A 24,949-nucleotide genomic window follows, 5' to 3' on the forward strand; every position below is an offset into this window, starting at 1 on the left:
ATACAGAAACCGATAACATAAACCAAAGTGGTGCGAGACTGATAATGTATGGACTTTTCATTTGGAGCAAACAGATTGCAAGATAATGGATTGAGGGCAACTCATGTGCGGCACCAATGCCTTTCTAAGGCTGTTTGACGGTACAGTTGTAGACTGTTGTATCCCACTCGTCGCGTGTGTTGTAACTAGAGCACTGCGTGTGCTTACTCAAAAGCCAGATAAGGCGTTCTTCTGCAGGGCTCAGGTTTGACATTCTTGGCCCATACATTGACCAGCCTGTGCTACACCGCTGTTAGTCACCCATGGTCAACTTTTATAGCGCACTGCCCCGTAGCCGACACGCCGAGCCGGGTAGCCTAGATATTTTTTGGGCCTGGGTCAGGCCCCTGAGTAGGGAAACCCAAAAATTACTCGGGCCCGGTACCGAGCCACCGGGACGAGCGAATAAATCGAAGGAAGGCAGTGTCGGGCCTAAGGATGCGGCCCACGCGGTGCTCTAGTTGCAACACACAGAAGCACAAACTCCCGGTAGACAAAATCACTCACGGGTTTGACGTCTCTGTGAAGAAATCCAACGTCGTGAATGCTCTGTATGGCCTTGAGGATTTGCAGCCCCAGGCGCAAGGTGGTGCTGAGTGAAAAGGCACCCCGGGGCTGGGAACGGCGAAGCTCGGCCAAGTTTTTGCCCTGAAGCTGCATGACGACATAATTGAAGCGGTCGTTGCGTCCGCAGCCGATGAAGCGACACACGTGCTCACGTCCTGCACCGAGGGTATTGTATTGGCACAACAGATGCTGTACTCACTATGCAGAGTAATAGTTATAACAATCACAATATCGTCGTACGCACATTAATGCCCTCGTAGAGAGCTCTCAGAGTAAACTTAGTTGGAAAAGGCCCAGACAAAACTTTACGGAACAAGTGAGCTGTGTACTTCTACACTATAGTGGCAGGCGAGATTGTTCGAGTGGTGCACTGGTACCGACACTGGAACAAACCACTGGACAAGCTCGTTCGAGTGATACCGAAAGTAATGTGGCGTGTAGTTCACTCGCGCTCAAAAAAACGTCCCAAGCACGTCCCATACACGACGATTACTTATGAAAGTGATGTGCGAGTTACATGCGTCTAGTTCTTCTTCCTCCACAAGCTCGTTCTAGTGACACTGAAAGTACTCCTGCGTGTAGTCAACTCGCGCTCAAGAAAACGTCCTAAGTATGTCCCATACACGACGATTACTTATGAAAGGGATGTGCGAGTTACGTGCGTCTGGTTCTTCTTCCTCCACTTTGATCAAGCTGCCCATTAAAATGAAAATATTCTCTCTACCTTGTAGTTTCTTGAGCACGGCCACCTCCATCTTGAGCACCTGTTTGGCCTGCTTGGCAGATTCGAGCTTGAGTGCAACCAGTTCCTTGGTGACGAGGTCGAGTCCCTCGTAGATCTCTCCAAATCCTCCACCCCCAATCTTCTTGACCACTTTCCACCTCTCCTTGACCACATGTCCCGGCTGGAGGAGGTCTTCGCTGGTCATAGTGAGGCGGCAACTGGAAACGTTGTTCTCCTCCTCCTCGTCACACGAGGCCACCTCTCCATTATAAATGTACCTGTTAGGACAAGGACGACTCTTTGTGACATCTTAAAGGGGCACTCAAGATGCGAGCCAAAGCTCCAATTTCCTGTCGTGCTTAGAAATCAGTTTCGATAAAATTACCGGCCAACTATTTGACGTCACTTTTCCTGATTCCGGACAGATTTTATATTCTTGCAGCGAACCTTTCCAAATTCAAATTTATTTCATCATACGATGATGAGGAGGCTCGACAAAAAGCAACGAGGCTGTTTGACAAAGTCCGAGCCCCCCATAGCAGCAGCAATCAGCGCTACCCAATTACAAGTGTACAATTTATCCGTCCCATACCCCTATGACGGCGGCGAGCCTGCAAATGTAACGTCATTGGATGTGCGCTTCGTTTTTATCGCTTATCTATGCCAGTAGGCAAAGAAAATATTTTATAGAACATCAGGTTCAAACAGGGTGTCCAACTGGGACTAAACCGCTATTGTTTTTTTGTGATCTTGGAAGTGAACCTGAACCGGGACAAATGAAAAGTGCTATTCCGAACGAGTTAGGCAAATGGTTCAGTTTTTTTTATTTTAAGGATGCTACGAAAGGTGTGTATGACATCAAGGTCTAAAACTGCCTCATATGCTGCAAATGTTCACGTGAATGTGGCACACGATCCTCGCAATCCTTTTGATCAGGCACTTTGTGTGTTTGGGTCAGGCCCCAGCAGAGAGTCGTGTGCTTCCGACCTAATAGTCATTATGCCGTGTTTGCAAAAAAGATGGGCCGAGCTTGGGGATTAACATTGGCCTTACTCGGCCAGACTTAATACCGCCAACCTTGGGTAAATGTAGCAGACAGACCTATAAGGCATGGGGCCAACACAGGGCCAGTGTAGAACCAAGTCTAGGCAGCAGCCAGCCCTTAGTCGTCTAGAAGGTGGCCCAACAGTTAACAGCAACGATGGGCGACCTATGGACCACTTGTGATAATGAGCATGGCCCATGGTTATGCAGTACTCTGAACGGCAGTATCGGAGCAGTGTGGTACAATGCAGCTTCTGATACCATACTACTGTGTTCCCTCAGTATCAATCATAGAGGCATACAATCGCTACACGAGAATAAAAAATGCTTTGGCTCTCACAAAATGTCACCATTGCTAATCACTGGATGTAGATGCATAAGTACGATGGGATAGAAAGCACAGGGTGCTATAAGGCCCACATACTGCTACTATAACAACTGAGGGTGATCGGAAGGTATCCTTCATCGCGTCTAGAGATAATTTTTCGAGCAGAAATTTACTCAGATACGTCCCAGACAGAACACTTAGAACTCTCTACAGAACCTGTAGATGTCCGAAATAGCTCCCGATGTGGATGTTCGTCGGACAACCCTGAGAGCATCATAAATGGACGTCCCTGGTTGATGTCCGCAGGATGTCCCATGTCGGATGTTTCTAGGATTGTCCAAATCATGTCCCTGACGAGATGTTACACGGGGCATTTCTTGCAGGAGAAAGAGAAACGCGAGATTTTTAGCAGTGCGGAAAGTTTCGGTCGAACAACTGAATGTTCCAAACGAAATAAGTAAAACCGACGGTATGTTGATGGTGAATCAGTATTCCAACCAACTTCTTACTTCAATGACGTTTCTGTGTGCAATCGAAGTAAACTTAGACACCTCAACCTTCTTGTATCAGAATCGAGCAGGACTCTGGAATTCGCGGAAGCTACTAAACTAAACGTGTATAGTATCTGTTTTCCCCATGGATGGGAGTGAAGAATGCTCAAGACTGCTTTCACGCGAGGAGGGGGCAGAAGCTCTACTGTTAACGCGGTCTGCCTTGGTGAACCGTGTCTTGGTTGCGAACGGTTGAGGGGCAGTAATGTTTGCACAACGGCTACATGGAAAGAATTTCTCTTACTTTTTAAAACTTGGTGAACTTAGTAGTCCTATCTGTCTGTGCATTTTGTTTTGGTATGAAGTAGCGTACCGCGTCAAGTAGCAGCTGCGTTGTTTTCGAGTTTGTTTTCAGTGCAGGGTCGACATTGGCCCGCCTTTATTATGCCAAACTCTCAATAGCACGCTTCGACACATCGCACAACGTCCTCGGCCCTACGCCGTTCGCCAAGCACCACTGTGAGCGCTCCAATGTGCAGTGGCCGACCAAAAACCGACCACTGGCCGGCCGATGGTCGGTAATTTCCACGTGAGCGGATCGTAGCACGTCCCATCTCCCCCATGCGTCATTTCCCCTGTGCTCGCGTGTTACCTCCCCGCTGGACAGTCCCTGAAAAAAAGAAAAGAAAAGCTCTGCTGCGCGTTCATGGTGGCCCACTTAGCGCTTGACCCATTGGGTCTACTAGTAATATGTGTTACGGTTACATGAGGGAGATCCCCCTAACAATAATGACCGTAGACCAGGCTACCAGATTCGTGAGACAAGATGCTAGGCTTGTGCGTGTCTATGAAAAATTCCGTAAGTGGAACCTTCACCAAGCAGTGAATTTCTGGGGAAATCACTGCATCACAGGCATATCAACAGGTACACATACGATGCCTACCCACCAACGGCATACTCGATTGTATCAACAACTACATGCCGGGAATCCAAGTGTCCACCGGCTTGAAGCTCACAGTAACTCTCACGGAAACACCACGGGAACTGCTAACTATATTACCACTACATGGAAATCGCTCCACATCTCCTGGGAGAAAGGGACCACGATCACCATAAAGCCACATCGTACCCACCAACCTATATCACAAGACTCCAAGTCACAACCACATGATGAAAACCAAACAACTGCTAGACAATCAAAAGGGAAAGCGAGTGGAAAACCGTGCTGCAGACGCACGAATTGACGCAAGAAATACCTTAATCTAAGCAGCCAGATTCACGAGGGACCGCAAGAAATACCATTTTGCATTTGCACCTAATTTGCGGGAAATACCGGCACAACGGCGCCACAGAGAGGTTCTAGCCTAATGTGGGAAGAGCCATAATCAAATGAAATGCAACGAAACCTACTGGTACGATAAGCAATAACAGAACCACATCTACAAAACCCACTTACTGAGTGATGCAAACAGGAAAGGAGAAAGGCGGCCAAAAAGATGGGCAACCACACCAAGTGAGCGCAAATGAGGCCTCAGTAAATTTCATGATAGGCATAGTAGGCTGAGTAAACATATGTGGAACAACTAGACCGCCACCAACTCTCCACAGATACTTGGCCGGCAGGTTTTATAATAGTTTTTATATATGTGATAGGACGAAAGAAGCCCACTTCAGGCTTGTACACGCTAAAAAGCAAAGAAGAGGCAAGTTGTGCACCGCTCTGCCGTGTATTATAACTGCGCAACGAAATTTACAAAAACAGCCCGAAACGATCCTCACTTGACGTTTCCCGTGCCGAGCTATGCCATATACATCACGAGTCACGTGCCCGGGGACCACGTTACGTCACGACGTTCCCTCATCCTCCAATATGCTCTTTTCACGGTCGGAACAGAGCCGTCGGCGCTCTGCAGGCACTCGTCGCGCTCTTTCGGAGGACCTCATTTTATTCTTTGCAGAACACATCGCAGTATTTAGGGGGTACCTCAGTACTCCTTTAAAAACTATTTCAAAAAAACTCAGAAAAGTAACTCGTTACTTTCAAGATACAGTCAAGTTAAAAATTGTAAAGCATGTACAAAGAACATAAAAACGGATATTCGTTCGGATACTCTCGTTGTCCCGCGATGTCTCGTTGCTGTCATCCGCGGACATCCCGCCCGATAATGTCACGGATGTACCCGACGTTGTCGTCAGAGGGAGAGGAACGCAAAACGACCACATTAATAATCTACATGTACGGTTTTCATCGAGTGTTCCCTCGCTATGACCAGACCAGACGCCCGAGCAGAACCGATGACGTTCATCTTTCTTGGACCTTCTCCGAAATAAATAAAAAACTTAACTAAATAAATAATAAACTGCTAAATTTGGCAGTGACGTAAGAAATCAGTACACGTCGCTGCCACAAACGGTATTTAAACTAAATACTGTATTTTAAAAGTATTTGTAAGATACCAAGGTACTTCGGAAAGTATTCGAGTAAGTTACGTACAAGTGTGGCCTGCCTTTAGGTACTCTTTTCTGATCTCGTAATAAGGCTCTCGAACGGAGAACATTGCAAGTTTAGGATCCATGAGTTGTCCTGTACGCACATTTGGCAGTTTTAATCTTGCTACCATTATAAATAAACTGCTGGTCGCTAAGACGGCCAAAACATAATTTGTAGCGTTCACCGCGCAACGTCAAGAGTCGGACGCACAACCGCGCGCTCATGGCTGGATGGAACGATGTCATATTTGTAGACCAGAGTCGAACAAAAGGAACTTACCCTAAGTTACTGTGACAAGGTTGGCTAAAAAAAGGTACTCAAGAAGTTACCAGAAGTAAAAGAAACGAGATCAGTTAAAACCTAAAAAAAAGCATACTGGCAGTAACGAGCACGACCTACAACGACCATGTCATAATCAGCAACCCCTATGAGGAGCCCGTCCGCGCGATCTGCTAGGGGAGCTACTCATCAGCACGCCACGATTGGACGATGGAAATTTGAATTCAGAACGCGCAGGTGCGTATGCACGACTACCGTAGCAGACGACAGCAATAGCTCCTATGAAAACGCGTAGAATGATGATGATAAGCAACCTCAGAATGAAACATCTGTGAAATGTCCATCGCTTGCACAGAAATACTAAGGTAAGCTTAAGTACAAAGTATTGTAGAAGTTGACGAAGCAATAACTGGGACGATGAGAAGCGCTACCGCTAGCTTCCAAAATTGCGGCGCTGGGAAGGGGTGCCTACGACATGGTCGTTATAATCTAGTAAGTCGTGGTAACGAGTTACTTGTACAATTCCCGCCATGTTCGACGTTAAAGCAGCAGCTAAATGTCCGTTGATATTGTATGTTTTTTTTTTATCTCGTTTAGTGGGCAAAAAATAAGAGGAGCTCTTGCGAAGTATCATGCTGAATACGCCGGTTCTCGTCCGATCACCGAAGCTAAGCAGGATTGGGCTCTCGGTCAACTTGGGAGGGAGGCTGCCTGGAAACACATCCCTTTGCAGGATCCTTCGACGAGCGTGCAAGTGAACGAGGTACATTCGCAGTCCCGATGGGAGGTGTCTTCTGCTCGACGAACGAGCCTCGCACTCCAAAGGGGGTGGCGGGAGGATCCACGCTTCCGCTCACACCTACTTCCGCTTCAGAGTTTTGACAGACAGTGCAGGCACGTGATTTTTTAAAAGCGTAGCATCGAATAAATTGATTTTGAGAAAGGTTGCGTTCTGACATGAGCGCTAACGCAGGTGGGTTCGTTTCCTGATCGTGGATGATCGATCACCCATACTTGTATAGCACAGCCCAAAAGACATGGATACGAGACAACTATCCCGCCTTTATCCATTAGAGGATCGATCAACCGACAGATCAATTGATCCTTGATTGATTCTTTTGAGCATCGTTCGTCGTTGCAAATTCGTGCAGGTCAAACGAGGTATTGCCGTGCAGCGCAGGGAAGGACTTCTGCTAGCTGGCGGAACTACGTCACTTCGCTTCCGTCTCAACCCTGACAGTGTCCACGGCGCAGTGTGAAACGGCTCCAAAAAGAAAGAAAACGTTGTCATAACTAGTTGAAGAAACTTGAAAGGGCGCAACAAAACTTCGCAGCTCTTTAACAATTACTCCAGCTGTCCAGCAGCGACATTACGTTTGGTCGCGACAAAAAAAGGTTGGAAGCCAATTGTTGCTCACGATTCGTCCTTCGAAGGTAAATGGAAGTACAAAGTTGTACCAAGTACTGGTTGGCATAGATGTAGGGCACAAATCAAACGTTGTGTTTGTCCGGGTTATTATCGAAAAAGGTCCGTCTGTACGCCACAAAGGAAAAAATAGCGCTTCCTCGGTAAGTGCACGCGCAGCGACACTGAATTTCTACCCGCCATTTTCATACCCGTCGTGGATGACGATAATAGACAATTCAACTGCGATCGACCGTCTGTGCGTCCGTTATGTCGAGTGTTAGAAATCGCGGAATACTTGCAACATATCCACCAACCGATCCATCGAGGCAAATATGCTGAATGAACTCTGCGACGGAGTAATATTTTAATTAATTCGCGTAAAAGCTTAATCGGACAGTTAATTGATCCTGGGGATAAGACGAAAACCCCCGAACCGGGATAACTTGAAGCGAACATTTAGTAAGGTGGCTGCAGTAGGTATTCCTCGAATAAATGTGTATCTACATGCATCTGACTGTGCTGTCATCATATTCAAATAAAGTTGTTGTTGGCTGTGGGAAATTTTTAATATAACAGCGCAGCGTTTTTGGCTCGGTGGCTGAACAATTATGTTGCGTAGGATTAAGTCACCCGTATAGTGCCACGATCGGGCTTATTGCGAAAATAATGTCGACTATCATAACAACGCACGAGTACACGCTTTTCCATTTTGCAAAGAACGACACACGTTCATGTGAAGGACATAGCAAAAGCGTGTCTCTCCAGTGGAAGTCCCAAGTGTTGAAAGGGTGCCTCATATGACGTATAGCGGGTCAATAATCTTCTTTGCCAATTTCATATACTGACTGCTATTCACAGCAAAATATCGTCATCCCATTACTGCACAGAGAAAGTGTGTTTCAAATCTACGTGCGATCTTCGGTCTTTCGTAGAGATGGAAAAGAACCGTCATCGCACTAAGATCACCATATGGGGTATAGTCGGTAGCGGACAAGCAAAAGACCAGACTAAAGATGCACCGTAATATTCCAAAGGAGGAGGACTCACCGCAGTCTGGCAACCCAAAGGCTGGAGAAACAGGCCTTCAGTCCTTCGACTCGCACTCGTCGACCCATAGTAAGTACTATACACCCGGGAAATCTGACAGACACCACCCGTAGTCACGCGACTACCATTGGTGAACACGTCATCGATTCCCACACGGCTAGAAAAGTGGCAGTCCCGTTTTGTACACCATTTTTGGACGTCCACCAAAGAAACCTTCTGCCAATGAAATTCTGTTCCACACGCCCATTTGAGGCAACAGTTGATTCTTCTAAAGCAATGGGGTATATAGGTATCGCCCCTGGCGATGAAACTCCCCAATCGTGATCATTAAATAAAGTTGTTGTAAAGCGGTCCTCGAGAGAAATGCCGCACGAAAAAAGAAACGGGTGTGCGTGATACCTACAACCATTCAATGGCATAGATAGATGGTTTTCATTGAAATCCGGGCCGAGTCATATTTCAAGTTCAGTGACAAGTTCCTCCGTGATTACAACGTAAGGATAGGGGGGCACATTGCGTGCAGACGCACGGAACAAGGTTTCCCCTGAGGATGAAAGAAAGGATGAATCACTGAGGGAGGTCCATTAGGCTTCATCGATCTTATTACGTAACTAGCACATTGGCAAGTGTTTGAGAGACGATAATCTCTGCAGCACACGGAGTAGGTTTTCTTCTTCTCAATTTCTTGGGTTTTCTTTTTTAACACAATGAGAACCTGGAAACGATAACTTTGCCCAAGAAAGTTTTTTTTTATAGAAGGGCTCGCCATATTATCGTACTACAACCGGGCTTTTTAATAAACGTAACCACATTTCGATACGAACAATTACAGACTGACCTCAGCGAACTGCAGTTATGAACAATAACTCGGCGTTCCTCTCCAACTTGTTGCTTACTGGTTATCATTTGCGCCACCAACAATGATAGTTTGTTGAAAGATGCAGCAACAACAACGACGACGACTTTATTTGGGGAGTTTTTTCTCCTCCGGGTGAAAGATGCAGAACATCACGTGGGGAGCAAAAGTCACTCGCACTACTTTTCAATGCAGCTAATCTCGATCCGTTTAAATGTTCAAAACAGACCATTACAAAATGTCAAACTGCATCCTATTAAAACCGACAGACGCGCCGTACGTGTGTTGTGTCCTCATTTTAGCGCTTTTAATACGTAGCAAAATACTCGACTGGATGAACAAAAAAGAAAAGGTAACACGGGCCCACGTTCTTTATCGGCTAATATAAAGTACAAAACTGCACATCGTTGCCGTCAGTATGATTGGGTTTCATTTATTCGTGACGGTGCTGTAGAGGACCGGAGACCTCGTCAAGTGACACACAATGGCTTTTTGTCGCTAGTCCCAACCACTTCTTGCGCTCCAATTAATATCCCAATAAAAATAAATGTCCAGGACGCGGGGAAAATACTGTACGCGACAATACTCGACTGAGACAAGCGTGGCGGCACGTGGACAGAGCTGTAAAAATTACTTTCCAAAAGTAATTGCATTACGATTACAACTACATGTTTATAAAAGCATCTAAGTTACACTTGCAATTCCAAAATAAAAGACAACCTTTCATTGTTTCCAAACAGAAGGCACAACCGGCGTTAGCGGCTACATGTGGCGCCGTGTCACTCATTGTTGTCACTATTTGGAAACAGTGAAATGGACTTGACGTGGATTCTCTATCAACGAGTTGGCTGATAATCTGGCATTCATCGTTACCTCCTGACCCCCTTTCCTTCGCGCCGTGTTCAAGTCCTACCTTCGATGCCACGCCTTGCCTCTAAACTTTTACCGCGCGCGTACCCATCCATCGCCAGCGTGCCCTCACTGCGGGCAGGACGAGACCACTGAGCATCAGCTGTCGCCTGTACGACAGGCCCAACCATTTCACCCTGCCAGACAAGGCATCCCTCTATCCTTATCACACACGGAGAAATGGATCCCCGAAGTGGCGTCCAGCGTCTTAGCTACCTGCGGCCGCTTTTGAGTCGCCTGACCACCTACAACGCCCGCCCGTCCCCCTGGAACTATACATACTCCTGGCTAATCGCTCTGTGTGGCTGAAGAAGAATCCTAATCGCTTTTCCCGCTCATTTCGTTCATCTTTTCATCTCAACGTTTCTCATAGCCTCTAAGTGAACCCACCCATCTGTGCGCATCCCATTTAACTCCAGCCCGATTCGGTGTCCAGTAGACAGTTCACCATTCCAAACTTAGATTGACTGAGCCAACACTCCACACCCAATGAACGGCCTCGCACCACGGTCACCTTCACTGCGTCACGCCGCCTCAAGCTTCGCGACAGTCCCCCTCGGGCAGCCAGCTCCAGTACCGGTCCTACGCAAGCGGTCAAGGAACCTTCCCCATTGGTCCTCATCTTCGGCAGACAAGAGGGACCTGCATCCATCGCGGTACCAAGCCGTGTGGCCAGACGTACATCAACCCGTTCTGTGTCTGAAGGGGAAAGTGAGGGATATTCCCAGGATTTTTATCTCGGCGGGATGTCAGTCTGGCTGGTATTTGTGAGGAAAATCCCTGACAACGACGACGACGTGCCCTGGAGTGAAGCCACACGTTGAGAACATATCTGGGGACATTCCATAATTGCCTATCATGTGGAGGAAATACACATCTCTACACCAGGAATATCAAACCTTCAACACAACGCTCGAATCAACGGGAGAGGAACAAAGAAATAGACAACATGCTTTTCTTTCACTAAGTTGATGTGCATCCAATGAGAAACACAATTCCTGTTTAGCTGCTAAGAGACAGATATCCAATAGAGGAATCCTGGTCCAACTGCCAAGAAGAATCTATCGATAATCCCGGATCGGGATCGGAGGATTCCCCTTGTTTCCCTCTCGCAGATGCTCTACCGAAGGTGTCATTTCTTTGGGTTTTAAGTTTAACCCCATAAATAACCCCCTGGCTACACCCCTGTCAAATGCTATCAAATGTTAACGGGCATCCAACAACGAATCATAATCACGATTTAGCGCTCACGAAAAATTTCAAGTAGGAACCATTTCTTTCTGAATTGAAGGATAAAATGATGGCTGTGGCATCAAGCGACGTTTCAACGAGGAATAGCAACAGTCAGGTGACACGATGCATCCAACAGTGGAATGTAGTCAGCTTTGGAAACATTTATCGATAAAATTGAATTTTGAGGAATGCCCCAGTTAGGAAGAAGCATACAGGCATAGAAAAGTGCCCACTTGGTTACGCGTAAATGTGTAATTTACGAAAGCATTTTTACCCTTTATGTTTTTGTGCTTTCATGTTGATGGACCATAGCACAGTAGGACCTGTGCCTGAACATGTCAAACAAATTCTGGTTTCTCCTTCAGCTACTGAGCTGATGAGACTGACGTCCATTCAGTATGAATGCATAGTGTGTGTGTCTCAGAAGATGGTGCATCCATAACGAGGACGTATCACTTACCACGCTTGTTAGAGATAAAAAAATTTCTATCAACTAGTAATTCAGGATCCAAGCAAAAATGTAACTAAGTTACTACCAAAGTTACCGGTAATGAAAATGAACTTCAAGTTCACGAGGTGCTTCCGAAAAGTCACGAGTTACTTTCAAGTTACTCATTACCTAATATACACTTTTTAGTTTGTGACCTTTCTATAACTGATTGAGACCTTGATCTCACAACTGGAAGTGCGGGACGTTTTATAATAGTTCTGATATGAGAAAGAAGCGTGTCTTTATGTACTTCTTTAAGTGGCATTTGATAATTTTGATCCCATAATAAGGTTCTTCAACGGTGGACAAGGCATGCATTACAAGTGAGTTGTCATCTATGCACATTTTGTAGAACTGCACCAAGTTTTAGTCTCGCTACGTAGCGTTGTCCTCATAAATACATTGCTAAGATGAACGTCATCCGAGTCTCCTAATGTATGTCCAAAACAGAATTTGTAGAGTTCACTGCGCAACAACGAGGGAGTGGAGTCAGACATGTTGTCGTCTCATTAGAGAGGAAGGACGTAGCTTCGCATGTTTGCAAACCAGAATCGAACAAAAGGATCTTGGGACTTACCCCGAGTTCTTTCGAAAAAGTTAGCTAAAAAAGGAACGAGTTCCTCGAGAAGATACTTGAGCTGAAAAGCAACGAGTTAAGTTAAAGGTTACCAAAAAAGATGGCTTAGTTAGAGTAACGAGTTAGCCCCAACACTGGTAAAAACAGCGTCGAGTGAAGCTTCGTGACGACTATCGTTTTAATGCTCAGAATCCAAATCCAGCATGGAACAGGCCTCGTGTAATGTTGGTACTTATAGCCGCACTACAGTCCAATGGAGAACGTTACCCCAGAAAGAGGAACATCATCGAGGTTAACAATTTGGATGGTAGCCAAAGACGTCTTCGATCCACTATATCAAAGGGTCGTGCCACTACCCAGGTAGTAAAATAGTATTTATGTTAAGCGGACTACCCTTTTAAGCAAATTTTGGGTTTGAATGGAAATTAACCCAGTACATAATTTATAACAGTAGCGGTTGAATGTTATTACAATTTATTTTCGAGCTGTCCAGAACTGTGCTTACGGAAGCTATTAAAATGGTTTTTCGAAAATATTTTCTCGGGCATCTGCGGTCGCCGTATGTTGGTTCCGTACGGAAGGTTTTTTTTTAGTGTGTGCACGTCAAATTAAATGACATTTCATATTCTGTCACGTAAATATATTAAATCGTACATGGTGATTTCAATGAGGTTCGCTTTCCAACATAGGAGCTGCTTAAATTTAAACGCTGAAGTAAAGCATATTTGGGTGTGTACAACATGCATGGTGAGTTGTCCACACACTAATGTGCCTCACATAAACTATATGCGCACGTATTATTGCTCCGATCACACTTTGTTGAATGTGTGACCAATACAAGAGCAAGTAGATAGATACTGCAAACAATTTACGGCACATTTGACGCTTTCTTTAGTGCTTTGCCAGTGACTAACATTGAAAAATGGCTAATTTTATTTCAATCTATATATTGCTTATTTTGCGTGGAATGCTCGACCAGCACGCAAAAACAAACAAATGTGAAGAATGAAAAGTGACTCGTATACAAGTACTATAATGTAAGTATGTCCTATGATGTAATTAGTCACAATGTTGATTAATCTACACACGAGTGACTTATTTCTGATAGTTCTATGTAAAACAATGCCTGAAAATCATGAACGATACAATTTGTAAAGGCAATTCATAAGCACTAACATAATCACTATGGACACCTATCCTCAGAAAGAATCAGAATCAGTCCAATCTACCGAGGTGCATGTTGTAAAAACAACTGATCCGTTTCAAAGCACACACGGTAATAAAACGAAGTGCAACTCCAGAATCCCAACCTGACAAGAGACCGTCAATAAATGGCAGCGAAAGGGTGTTTCTGGGAGCCTCCCATTCCGATACCCGCATAATTTGTGTCAATTATCCTACCTGTCAATACGAAACACGTCTTCCTATCTTCTAGGTGCAACGCAAAGAAAAACTACAAAGGGTTGCCTTAAGGACCACATCCATCAATGGCATCATCCATGATCCATTAAGACGATTGATCTCCCAACAAACTGTGCTAGGTATCTAAAAAAAATAAATTCTTCATAGGAGCTACACCATTTATTTATTTTCTTGGTGGAAAGCATAATCCTGACCTTCATCTTTTACTTCTCATCTGAGAGAGAAACAGCAAAAATAAGTGTGTGCGTCTGGATTCACAGCAGCTGAGAAACATAAGACGATGAATTGCGCGTCGTATAGGCTGTTGCGTAATTCCCAGGCGGGCTAAAAAGTCTGGTAGGACTTGAGCGTGCTGCACCGCATGCTTTTCACGGCTGTTAAAAACGAAAAGACGACTTACCAGTCTCATATTTGAGAAGAAGGCCCCACACCGAACCGCCATGTTTAGCACGCCCATCCCATGATGCTCAGCGCGGAGCGGGGTCGATGAAAGCGCTCCTGGTGGAAATGTCACGTACAAGTGCTTCTCCGCAAGCCTTCGTGATTAACAGGTGAAGTGTCATTGCCGTTTAGAATGTGAGCATGAGGAAAGATGTACTTGGTCGGCGTAAAATCAAACGGGGAGTTCTGCACATATTTCGACAAAAATCTTGGACTGATAAGACAAAAAGAGAAGTTAAGAATGATTGAGAGGATTGAATAGGATATGTGTCGCCCTAATGTGGCTGACACTCGACCTACGAGTGAGATGAGAAATCCACAGCAGGCGGCGTCACCTGTTCGTCGGTGGACGGGATTGGTGGTATAAAAATAAATTTGGTTACCATAACTCGTACAAAGGGAATAATACGTGATATGTTGTACCACTCCACACTTAATTCATCCTAGGTTGCGCAACCACCCGTTCAAAAGGAAAAAGCCACATCCATCCGTGTCGTCTGCACCAGAAATGTGCCGTCGAGGTGTCTTTGCCGTTTTTTTTATCTTCGACTATGGAATATACAATAACTTGTTAACCGATACGCAGCAGTAAAAATTATTTGACATTTTAAACGTACCACGGCCGCGTAGACGATGTCGGGCTTTGATTTTCTCTGTCTTTCTTCGATACGGTCACGTAACCGTGAGCTTTCGTTTACCTGTGGGTAAGGTTTCGCTTTAGCCTTGCAGACGACTCCGGAAGCGTGAAAGGCTGGCTCGTTTCCAGACTGTAGGGCGTGAAACCCTCCGAAGATAGAAGCTGGGAAGTTAATGAACGCAAGATGTCGACCTTGCTAACGGAGTTACAAAGGTGCAAGCGGAAGCGGGGTGTGTCCTTGGAACGCCACGGGGGGTTGTTCTTTGTTTGTCTGTCCTTTCTTATGTCTTTCGACGTGACATCCAAGGAAGGGAAGAAAAAGCATGGGGTTGGACCGAAGCAGATATCATCAGCCAGTTAACGTCACTTGATTGGCGTCAAGAAACAACGACACATTTGTTTCGAAACAGTTTCTACAGGGTGTTACCCTATAAAAGTCTACCCGTGCCGCCACGCCGTATTCGCCAGTTACTCAATGGAGGTGGCACACTGTGCGATCTTTATACAAAGCTCATGGGGACATTTAATCGTGGTAAATTTCAAAGTGATTGAGTGCCGCAGCACGAAGTTATAACTCAAAACGTGCAATTTCCATAGTCAAAACAAACAAGATGGCGGCGTTGAGAAGAGCACTTGACATGCTGCTCCCCACACGACAACGTGTCGCATATCCTGCCAGCCGGATGGAACTGCAGTTTTCATTTCGTTTTCGTGTAACTGTCGTATTTTGCTCAGAAGTAAGCAACGTGAGGAACGAAAAATGCTGACGCATACTAAGCAGACGACACCCAAAAGGGATGTCGTCTGCTAACTGAGAGGCGCCATCTTGGCTGTTTTGACTACTGGAACCCCACGTTTTGAGCTATAACTTTGCGTTACGGTGCTCAATCACTTCGATATTTACCATGATGGAATGTCCTTATGAGTTTTATACGTAGGCAACACATTGTACCGCCTGAATTGAGTAATTGGCGAGCACGGCATGCCGGCGCGGGTAGACTTTTATAGGGTAACACCCTGTATGTTGAGATTGAAAATATTTTATCAACTACCATGGCTGGTATCGTGGACAATTCATCAGGCAATCGTTATGAAGTGACTTTCTTTGTCGTGATTTCTTTCTTTCTTTCAAACACAACAGTACATACCAAGCACGGCATTGGCTTACATCTGCATAAAAGAAGAAAAATTGATAGACATACATAAAGTTGTGCGCTACGATACATTTTCGAAACGGTGCCTTTTTCGGCAACGGGCCGTTTTTTGTTAATGCTCACAAAATTGTTCTAGCCAAATGTCAATCGAATCTTCCTACTTACATCTCGGTGTCCGTCCATTTCATCGAACGCTGCTTCACTCAACACGTCACTGTGCATGTGGTTTGTACAAGACACGCAGATACGTTTCAGGGGGAGGACCTCGAAATTTTTAGTTGCGAAATCCCCGCAATGACTACTAAGTGCTGCACACCAAATAATGTCAGGTACAAACAGTATTATATGGCCATTATCGTCAATTTTTCACGTTTATCCATACGGCTTATATCTCCTTATTTAGTATGAAATTGTTGTTCAGAGAGAGGCACTCCACACACCGCGACACTGCAGAAAACAGTACAATTAAAATTTTCAAAATCACGTTATCGGAACCACCATCATGCTGGCATACCGGTGCTGTCGGAGCGAGCTAGGAGTGACTGGGAGGAAGACAACAATGCAGTCAGAAACGCAGTATGTCTTGGAGGAAGGCTGTCTTCAATGCTTTTTGTCACTTTGCATGCATTGCAAATGGAGGCTAGCAATAGGGGCGATGATATCTCCAGAGCCTGGTCACTGCAGAGAAACAACTGAGTGACGTCATTTCGGCTGACGACCACATGAACTATATTTTGCCGCGGATATTAACCCCAGCCCCAACACTCCAGGGAAATTCCACGGTGACGTCACACCGGCTGGCCGTCCAATCAGAACTCCGGAATAACGCGACTCTGTATTTTGAGCAGTTAATTTTGAATCAGGGATCACGAACATTATTATTTTCGGCAGTTTATTCTGGAACGTGAATTTCCTCTGCGCCCGCCTCGAAAAATAGTACGGCTGTATAGCTAGGAGGGGAGTACATCGAAATAAAGTGATCGAAATCCCCGTTGGAAAATAAACTACCGTAGATAAATGTTATCTTACTATAAAATGCACAGTCGCGCGCGGGAAACTGCCAACAGCGAACTTAGACTAACCTGGACATACATATGCAAATACCGAACTTGGACTAACCTAATAATAAACTAACCATGTGCTGTTCCGTCGTGTCCGCCCTGCTAAACCTGCTAAAATTTTACTTTCGTTCGCTAAGACGACCTGGACAGACATCGAAAACACGTGAATTTGAGTGTTTAAATAGTGACGTCGTGTTTTGAAACATTGCATATGATCTTACGAAGCAATGGAGCATTTTCCTTGATTCCCGATTGCAAAATCCAGTATCTCGAAATTCACGGTCTCCAAACAGAGAAAACGCACCGATTGCTTCCCAAGATAAGATGCCGTGTTTAAAAATTGCATATCACTAATTAACAGCATTGGCCGCCCATGAAAGAGCTGTACCATTATCGCGCGCAACGGCGCTGGAGAGCAGTACCAGCTACAAGGATCACGTTCGCTGATTGGTCCAGAGAACTGGCAAAACTGATGAAAAATGAAAGTCACTAAAAAGGTTAGCCAGCTGTTGGACTCGAACCCACATCTTCTGATTGCCGGTCCGGGGCTCTACCAATTGAGCTAAGCTAACACGCCTCCCCAGCGACTTTCAGGGTGCGTCGTCTGAAGGGACAAACCATGTTGTTCCAGCCTCAGAACATCAGTTCTCTCATGGCAAATCTGGTTTACGGCGGCAAAGGGACAAGGCGCTGAACCCAGCTGACCTGCGAACCAGAACGCGTTCCCCCTGTAACGTCATCTGTGACGTGACATCATACCTTCTCCTCCATGTTTGTGTGAGTTTTTTTTTTTTTCTGGGAAACAAACTGCGCACATGAAAACCTTTCGCGCTATTCGGTAAAATGACACACACACTTTCATCGGACGTCTTAATCTAAAATTGTTTTGGATGGCCCTCTGTACTCCTTTCAGAGACAGGATTGTTTACTAAAAGAAAGGTTCCGAGAGTGAGTAAAAATAAATATAGATAGATCGGGTTGGACTGGCTGGCTCACATTTGGCAGTGGTAGCAAATTCTCAAGATTCTTTCCAAGTTCACGAAGCGGATTTCCACGCGTCTCGCAACCGTGTTTGTAAAATACGCGCGACACTATTTTAACGACGGACATAAAATAACAGTTGCATACCAACTGTCGAAACAAGTACGATGAAAACACACACAAAAAAAATGCACCGATTTCGCTACAAAAAATCTAAATGGCAAAAATGTACGTATTCAGAGTGTAAAGATTTCGACAAGGGTCGATCAAAGCTTGTGGCAATTGATGTTCTTAGGCTGGAATACATAGAAGGGACAATTACATACTGAAGTGTATCCGAGTGGCAACATAACACATTTAATACCAATCAATAGGACTACTTGTCGAGTACGAGCCAGGATGATGATGAACGATGCTCTAAGGAAACCGACTGCTTAGTGAAGTGAGAGTCCATCCCGACAGCGTAGGTGCATTCTGACCCGATGTTATCGACGCTTATCCGAATGTGGAATGCACCATTGGCGTGGAAACCGCACGTCTGGCACACAGCACATACAAAGCCTCGAGTGAAGCTATGAAGAATGCGTGTATGAGTGAAAGTGGCGCACCCTTGGAAGGCGCTGGGGAGGTGTAATCCAGAAGAGTCCTACCAGCTGGCTAACCTTTTCTTTCATCTTGTCGCTATGTTTGCCTTTTCCAAAATCCTGTTCTCCGCAAAACATCCCGCAGAGGGCGCAGGATGCAAAGTAGGCCGTCCGTGTACAAATCCCCGGCTTGAAATCAAGCAGACGTCCACGTTGCTTACTATATCTGAGGTCCTTCTACCATCTACCTAATTCGAGACAATCATCCTCATCAAAGTAAAGTTTGAAACTCCCACGAAACTTATCTTATAACCTTCCACCGTATCGTGGGAAGAGACGTTGCAACGCGTCATGGGTGATCGGATTCAAAGCGTTGCTTGCGTGGTTGAGAAAAAGATGGAGGAGGCACGCTCTCTTTCCTTTTCGTGTCGCGACATTCCTTTCGAGTGGAGCCAAAAATAGCAAACTCTGATACTGAGCTGCGCCAGCCGAACCCGAAAGTAGCCAAATCTGGCAACCATGGACTTGGGCTGTTTAAAACCTTATCTCTATCGATTACAGGCACTACCACGCATCGGCCCATAGACGATAGCGTGCCAGATGAACGCAATTCATTCTGCGCACGTCATTGTAAACGTCACTGTACAAGTGACGGACTCTCTGAACCGACGTGCTATCATGTTGCGTAAAAAACGTGGTATAATATATACACGCTCCTACGATGGCCAGGTCGCAAAATGCCGTTTCCTGACGAGGACAAAAAATGGCGGCTGTGTCGTACAACGGGAACTTCCCGTTAAATGTCTTCGTAAAGACTCGTGTCGGAACTCTCGCCAAAACCACTTGGACGGCTCTTCTTGTTGTGACTGTGCCAACTATCTGACAGTGCCAAATGGAAAGTAAACATACCAGTATCGAAAAGAACGTTGGAGAAAACTTATTTCATTCTTAATCTCGCCTTGCTTTGTTCGGAACGAATGCTTTACTCGGGGTTCAGTCGGGAAAGAATTTCACTCGTGTTCCGGAAATGGAGGTATAGCATCAAGAGGCTTCCGGTACAGAGATGATATGGCACGGCTGACAACGTACCACGTGACATTCTTTTATCTAGGGGAGGGTTAGCCAATATCCTTTGAGATCTCTCCTCATGAAGACGATGAAAGATACAGTTGAAATTTTAACTCTATTTTGGACTCGCGTTGGCTTTTGATTGACTTCCTTCTTGAACTGGCGATATCCATCGACTTTCGTGTCTAGCGTTCCCCGTCCAATCTCATAATTAGTGCGACTTCATTCCACATTGATTTTCATAATAAGGTTTATATGGTAATTTTAACCTATCTTTCGTGTCGATTTTATGGATTCGTATTTCGTCACTGATTTCTTAGTTTTTTTATATATACGGTTTGACTCGAAATTAAAGCGTTTAGACAGCACAATACACGGACAGAGAGAAGGGAACTACAACAATCACCGCCGACTTCCGAATTGTTCACTGAAAATTTCCACCGCACTGCAGATCTTCACCTGGCGGACAAAAACTGATCAGAGGCCAACGAATTCAAGATAAGCTGTCTCGTCAGGCGTGATGAACCCAGTGAACCCAGTACGGGTAATGTGGTATGCCTCCAAGATTTCTCTTTGTACGCGCTCTCTAATATGAGTCCTAATATGATGGCGCGATAAAATAGAGGGGTACAAGTACACCTATTTCCGTGTACTGCCAGATGACCGCTTGGCGTATTTGGGGACTTGTTCCCCTCTATTTGAGCAAGCAATCACACGATATAATCCGGAATGGTGGTTGGCTAGGAGCGTGCGATGTGGTGAAGCGCTGTTTTAACACTGCAGATAAAGGGCGTAGCCTGGGTGGTTCAACTTCCCCCCCGAAATCGTGCCTTTGGAAGCGCATTTGGGAAACCAAGGGGGGAATCAGATCAATCGCTTTTCGACCCAGATACGTAGGCGAAGGTGGTTTCTGTTTGGGCTCATTTGCAGTGCAAGATTCGGCTAGGAATATTTCTACGTCACGAGAGTGGCTTTCAACGAGAATTGTCTCCCATTCTGCACTTTTGCACGAAAACCTCTCATTCGTGAATTTCAAGCAATTATTCATCTCGTAGTTTCCCACTCTCTTCCAGAGGATGTCCGTTAGGTCGTAGAACTCAACTTCAAAAAAGGCATCTATGCCGCTCTCGTAGCCTTTTTAACAAAATCTGGGTAGAGCTAAAAAACGCAGCTTGTACGTACAGGCATTTTTATCCGTTACAGTTTTTTTTTTGTAAAAAAAAAAAAAAACATGAACGCTACACAGATGCCGTTTTTGCAGGTGGTTCCAGCGGTCTGGCGGACACATTTTTGTGAGACATCTCACAACTGCTGCATGATAAACTAAAATTCGCTAATTAATTTTTGGACTTCCGGAAAAAAACTCGAGTCGCAGATTTCGAGCCAGTTCGAATGAGTAGCTTTGGGAACGAGACGACCGGCTCACGAGAGATAATTACGGCTGGCAAACGAGTGTTAAGAAACCAAGAACGACTACACAGTCTCAAATAATCCCTTTTTGCTGGCATGCCGCCTCGTTGTTAGGAATAAAAATAAAGGATGACAAAAGGCACTCTGATACGTTGTTCATAAATAAACCAGTTGACGGACAAAACGGTGGGGGATTTTATCAGACGACAGCGTCCGTGACGTCATTACTCGCACCTACCTAGATTGAGAGTCGTCCCCAGTTACTTTTGGGCGCTAGGTTATGACGTCATCGTGCAACTGGGACAGACTCCAATTCTGCTATGTCGGATTTTCCGGAAAACATCTATTTGATAAGTTAATTCGTGAATTTTAGCTAATTAGTCGTCCAGTAGCAGTTGCATGCGCTGTCCTATACGGGACGTCCGCCCTACCGTAAAACCCGCATGCGAAAACTAAATTTATGCCGCTCTAATAGTTTTTAACAAAAAAAAAAAAAAAATGCGTCGAATAATATTGATCTCAGTTGTTTCGCGACGTAGGCCCACAATTATTATTATTATTATTATTATTATTATTATTATTATTAATAATAATAAACACCCGGTATAATTACACACATAATGTGTTGTCACGTCAGGAATCACCTCTGCGTTCCTTATGTTGATCGCACTGTTCTCAAGGTTGACAGCAAGGCGTTATATGCAGCGGTGATTCTTCTCTTGAGGTAGCGACACCAACTGGCTCAGTCGTGTGACCTCGGTGGAAATTGACGGTCTTCTATCCAACGGCCTGGGAAGTTCTGGTCCAGGCTTGTAAGGTCGCTCGCGAAGTCGTCGACAACACCGTTTGTAGCGCGTGCCAGTAAGGTTCCCCCCAAAAAAGGACGCCACAGTATCTTGGCTCAACTGCCATCACAAAGCGCTGTACAGCAGTGAATAAAAGGCTGATAGTATCCCATCTGAGATGTTTATCTGGGACGGCAGTTGCGCAATGTCTCACAAAAAGTGTCCGCCTGGCACCCACCTGCAAAAACGGCATCTGTGTAGATTTCGTAACTCGTATAAAAAATATGAAACGGATAAAAATCAACTCCCTGTGGTGCGGAGATGTATAGGGTGAAGGTGCGGGTCAGCCTGTATGTGATTCTGGCTGTCACGGAAGAAGAGAATTGTCTGTGAGTCGGATATAAAAGCAAAAGCGAAGCTCCCGTTCACTTTTCGTTCAAACTGAGCAGAGTGACGACTGTTTTCATAAGGATCTTCCCCGAATCGGGAATAAAGCCCAATAATAAACACACGGAAGACTACGCATCTTCGTCGGGTAAGCGACGGGAATACATTTGCAGCTGGTGGAAATTTTCGAGAAAAATATTCACTTTGGAGTATTTCTAGAGGATAAATCGCACCGATTTGTTGAAATACACCAAGAGTGTTTACTCTGTCAAGAGCCCTCGGCGGGGCGATAACTGAGGTCACCCTGAACCAACCGAGACTCTTTCGCTGTCCATACTTTATTTCATTTTTCCCGCTAATAGGGAGCTTTAGTATATATGTAGATGAGACCACGAAAACGATACAGGAAGCTGTGGAAAGATAAGCTACTTATCCGAGGGTCTTGTCACGCTTTCGGAATCCTTATCGTCTTCCTCGTTGCTATACCGGCATCATTATAGTACATGTTTGTACATTTTTGTTGGAGATGATGTAAGTAAAACGCGCACTATTATGACCATGAAGAACAAAACGGACAACAACAGATGATGACGATGAGATGGGGTGTTTCAACAAAACGGAATTATACGTGTGTGTCCGTGAATCGCACTCGACAAGTATATGTAGAGCACGCAGGACTGTGTTTCCGTTTTTGGTCGGTGTTAGGCGTCCACCGTTTTCGCACAATCAGTACAGCCGTAGCGAACTCGACAACAGCCCTCGAATTTCTCATGACCTTCACGATAGATATACAACCATCTAACGATCATTCGCGATAGAGACGTGACGAACGTCATCATGGTTACGACCCCCTCGTGCGACTCGTCATTGTACGTCATCGACTCCAGCGAATCGCATGGAGAGGAGAGACGCCGGGAGTCGAGTTCATTCCTCGAATTTTAAAACGAGTTACTGTCACGTGGACGACGTCATGAGAGACGGCATTTTCGATGAGTGGACTCTCTCGACTCTCGAGTCCAATAAACGAACACAACCTGCCATCTATGCTGCAGATCCATGGGACGTCAACCGGGAAGTGAGAACTGTGTGGACTTGGACATATGCGTCGAAGGGGATACGGTAACTCTTTTCTTTTTATTCCGCGCCGCGAAGCAACTGTAGCTGTACAGACGGGTTAGTATGCGTCCTGGGCCGACTTCATGGGGAACTCAGACAGGATTCGAACCCGTGTCACCTTCCAGCCACGGGAGCTGGTGGGGTAACTGCATCGTCACACCGCGGTGGAATATCTGCTGCTGGTCCATCGTTCAAGTACGACAAAGACGATCGGCGATGATTAATTAATAATCGCTCTCGTTCAACTGCATATTCGAGGACTCGCATCAGGCTTAGGGGCGACACGTAAGCCTCAAATGCCCAGCACCTCTTTCGTTTGAATCATGCTTGCATCCTGACGCTGAATTAAAGCGAGTCTTTCTGGCTCAATCGGCGGAACCTTGTGCAAGCGACAGTCGCAGACGTTACTCCGCATTTCTCATTCACGCGCAACCCTCAACTCCACACTGCAACACACTTATAGCTGATTCCGGCTTTGAACGCCGCAGCATCACATACATGACTGGCACTCCACTCCCCATGTTGAAGACGTGCAACGAAGGATTGCGCAGAAGCCACGAAAATTACTCTAGCCATCGTAATACTATTTGGTGCGCTGCTTATATGCTTTGTTTTTCAGAAACCCGGAATAGCAATCAACAAGGAACGGCTCTCGCCATGCTCGTAGTGGACCAACGAATGAGAGGGCTCTCTCTCACAAACATCACAATAGAGGGGCTGGGGTCTACAGTTCGACCATTCGAACCTCTCGTCGCGGCAGCGATGAAATTGCGCCGCAGAGAAAAAGCTTGGGGCACAACAACAACTTTGTTTTTAAGATAATGAAGGGGGAGTTTCATCTTCGAGCAGCAATATTTGATGGGAATGCTTTCCATATACACTGCTTTACAAGATCACAGCTGTTTAATGTTGTTCAAATGCGCCATGTTGACAATGATGTTGACACATCGTATGGTGCTAAACCAAAGGCTTCAAAAAGTCCTCGAGGGATTTCTCAGTGGAGACCCATACAAGTATTGGAAGAGAAAAAGAGCTAGAAGACGAGGCATTCATCTTTTTTATCCCTTCTTCGTACGCTTCGATATTTCGAACACGTTAATAATAAATTAATAAATAATAAATAAATCCGTACGAGCTTGGTCATACATCAATTTTCATGATACAGCAAACGATCTTTTATATCTGTTTTCGTTCCTTAAGTTTCCATCAACGCGTTTCCTTATTGCTGACTATGGCTCGCAAAAAATGTTCATAGTTTGAAAGCTATAAAGTTCACGTAAAAGCGTTTTTCTAAGAAAATACGTCGTTTTTTTAACCTTCCTAGCCCGCTTTATCTCGATTTTGCGCGTCTATTTATTTATTTTCACGTGCCCATGAACGGCCGAAGGATCTCCCTAATAGTGCACCTTACAAACGATA

General features: G+C 45.3%; 1 protein-coding gene across 4 annotated transcripts in view; it reads right to left on the reverse strand.

Annotated features, from left to right (window-relative positions):
• LOC135397370 (tau-tubulin kinase 1-like) overlaps positions 1 to 24,949 on the reverse strand; it is a 70,057-nt gene that overhangs the window by 8,630 nt on the left and 36,478 nt on the right. For 3 of the 4 annotated variants that reach the window (XM_064628929.1, XM_064628926.1, XM_064628927.1), the window contains 2 exons: positions 1,331 to 1,608; positions 547 to 761 (listed from right to left, as the gene is read on the reverse strand). In XM_064628929.1, the coding sequence (XP_064484999.1) occupies positions 547 to 761; positions 1,331 to 1,535 (420 nt within the window). In that variant the 5' untranslated portion in view covers positions 1,536 to 1,608. Of the gene's footprint in view, positions 1 to 546; positions 762 to 1,330; positions 1,609 to 14,306; positions 14,361 to 24,949 lie in introns of those variants that run through there. The other variant, XM_064628928.1, reaches the window with a different exon arrangement.

Source organism: Ornithodoros turicata, chromosome 6 (assembly GCF_037126465.1).
Source record: "Ornithodoros turicata isolate Travis chromosome 6, ASM3712646v1, whole genome shotgun sequence".
Classification (NCBI taxonomy): domain Eukaryota; kingdom Metazoa; phylum Arthropoda; class Arachnida; order Ixodida; family Argasidae; genus Ornithodoros; species Ornithodoros turicata.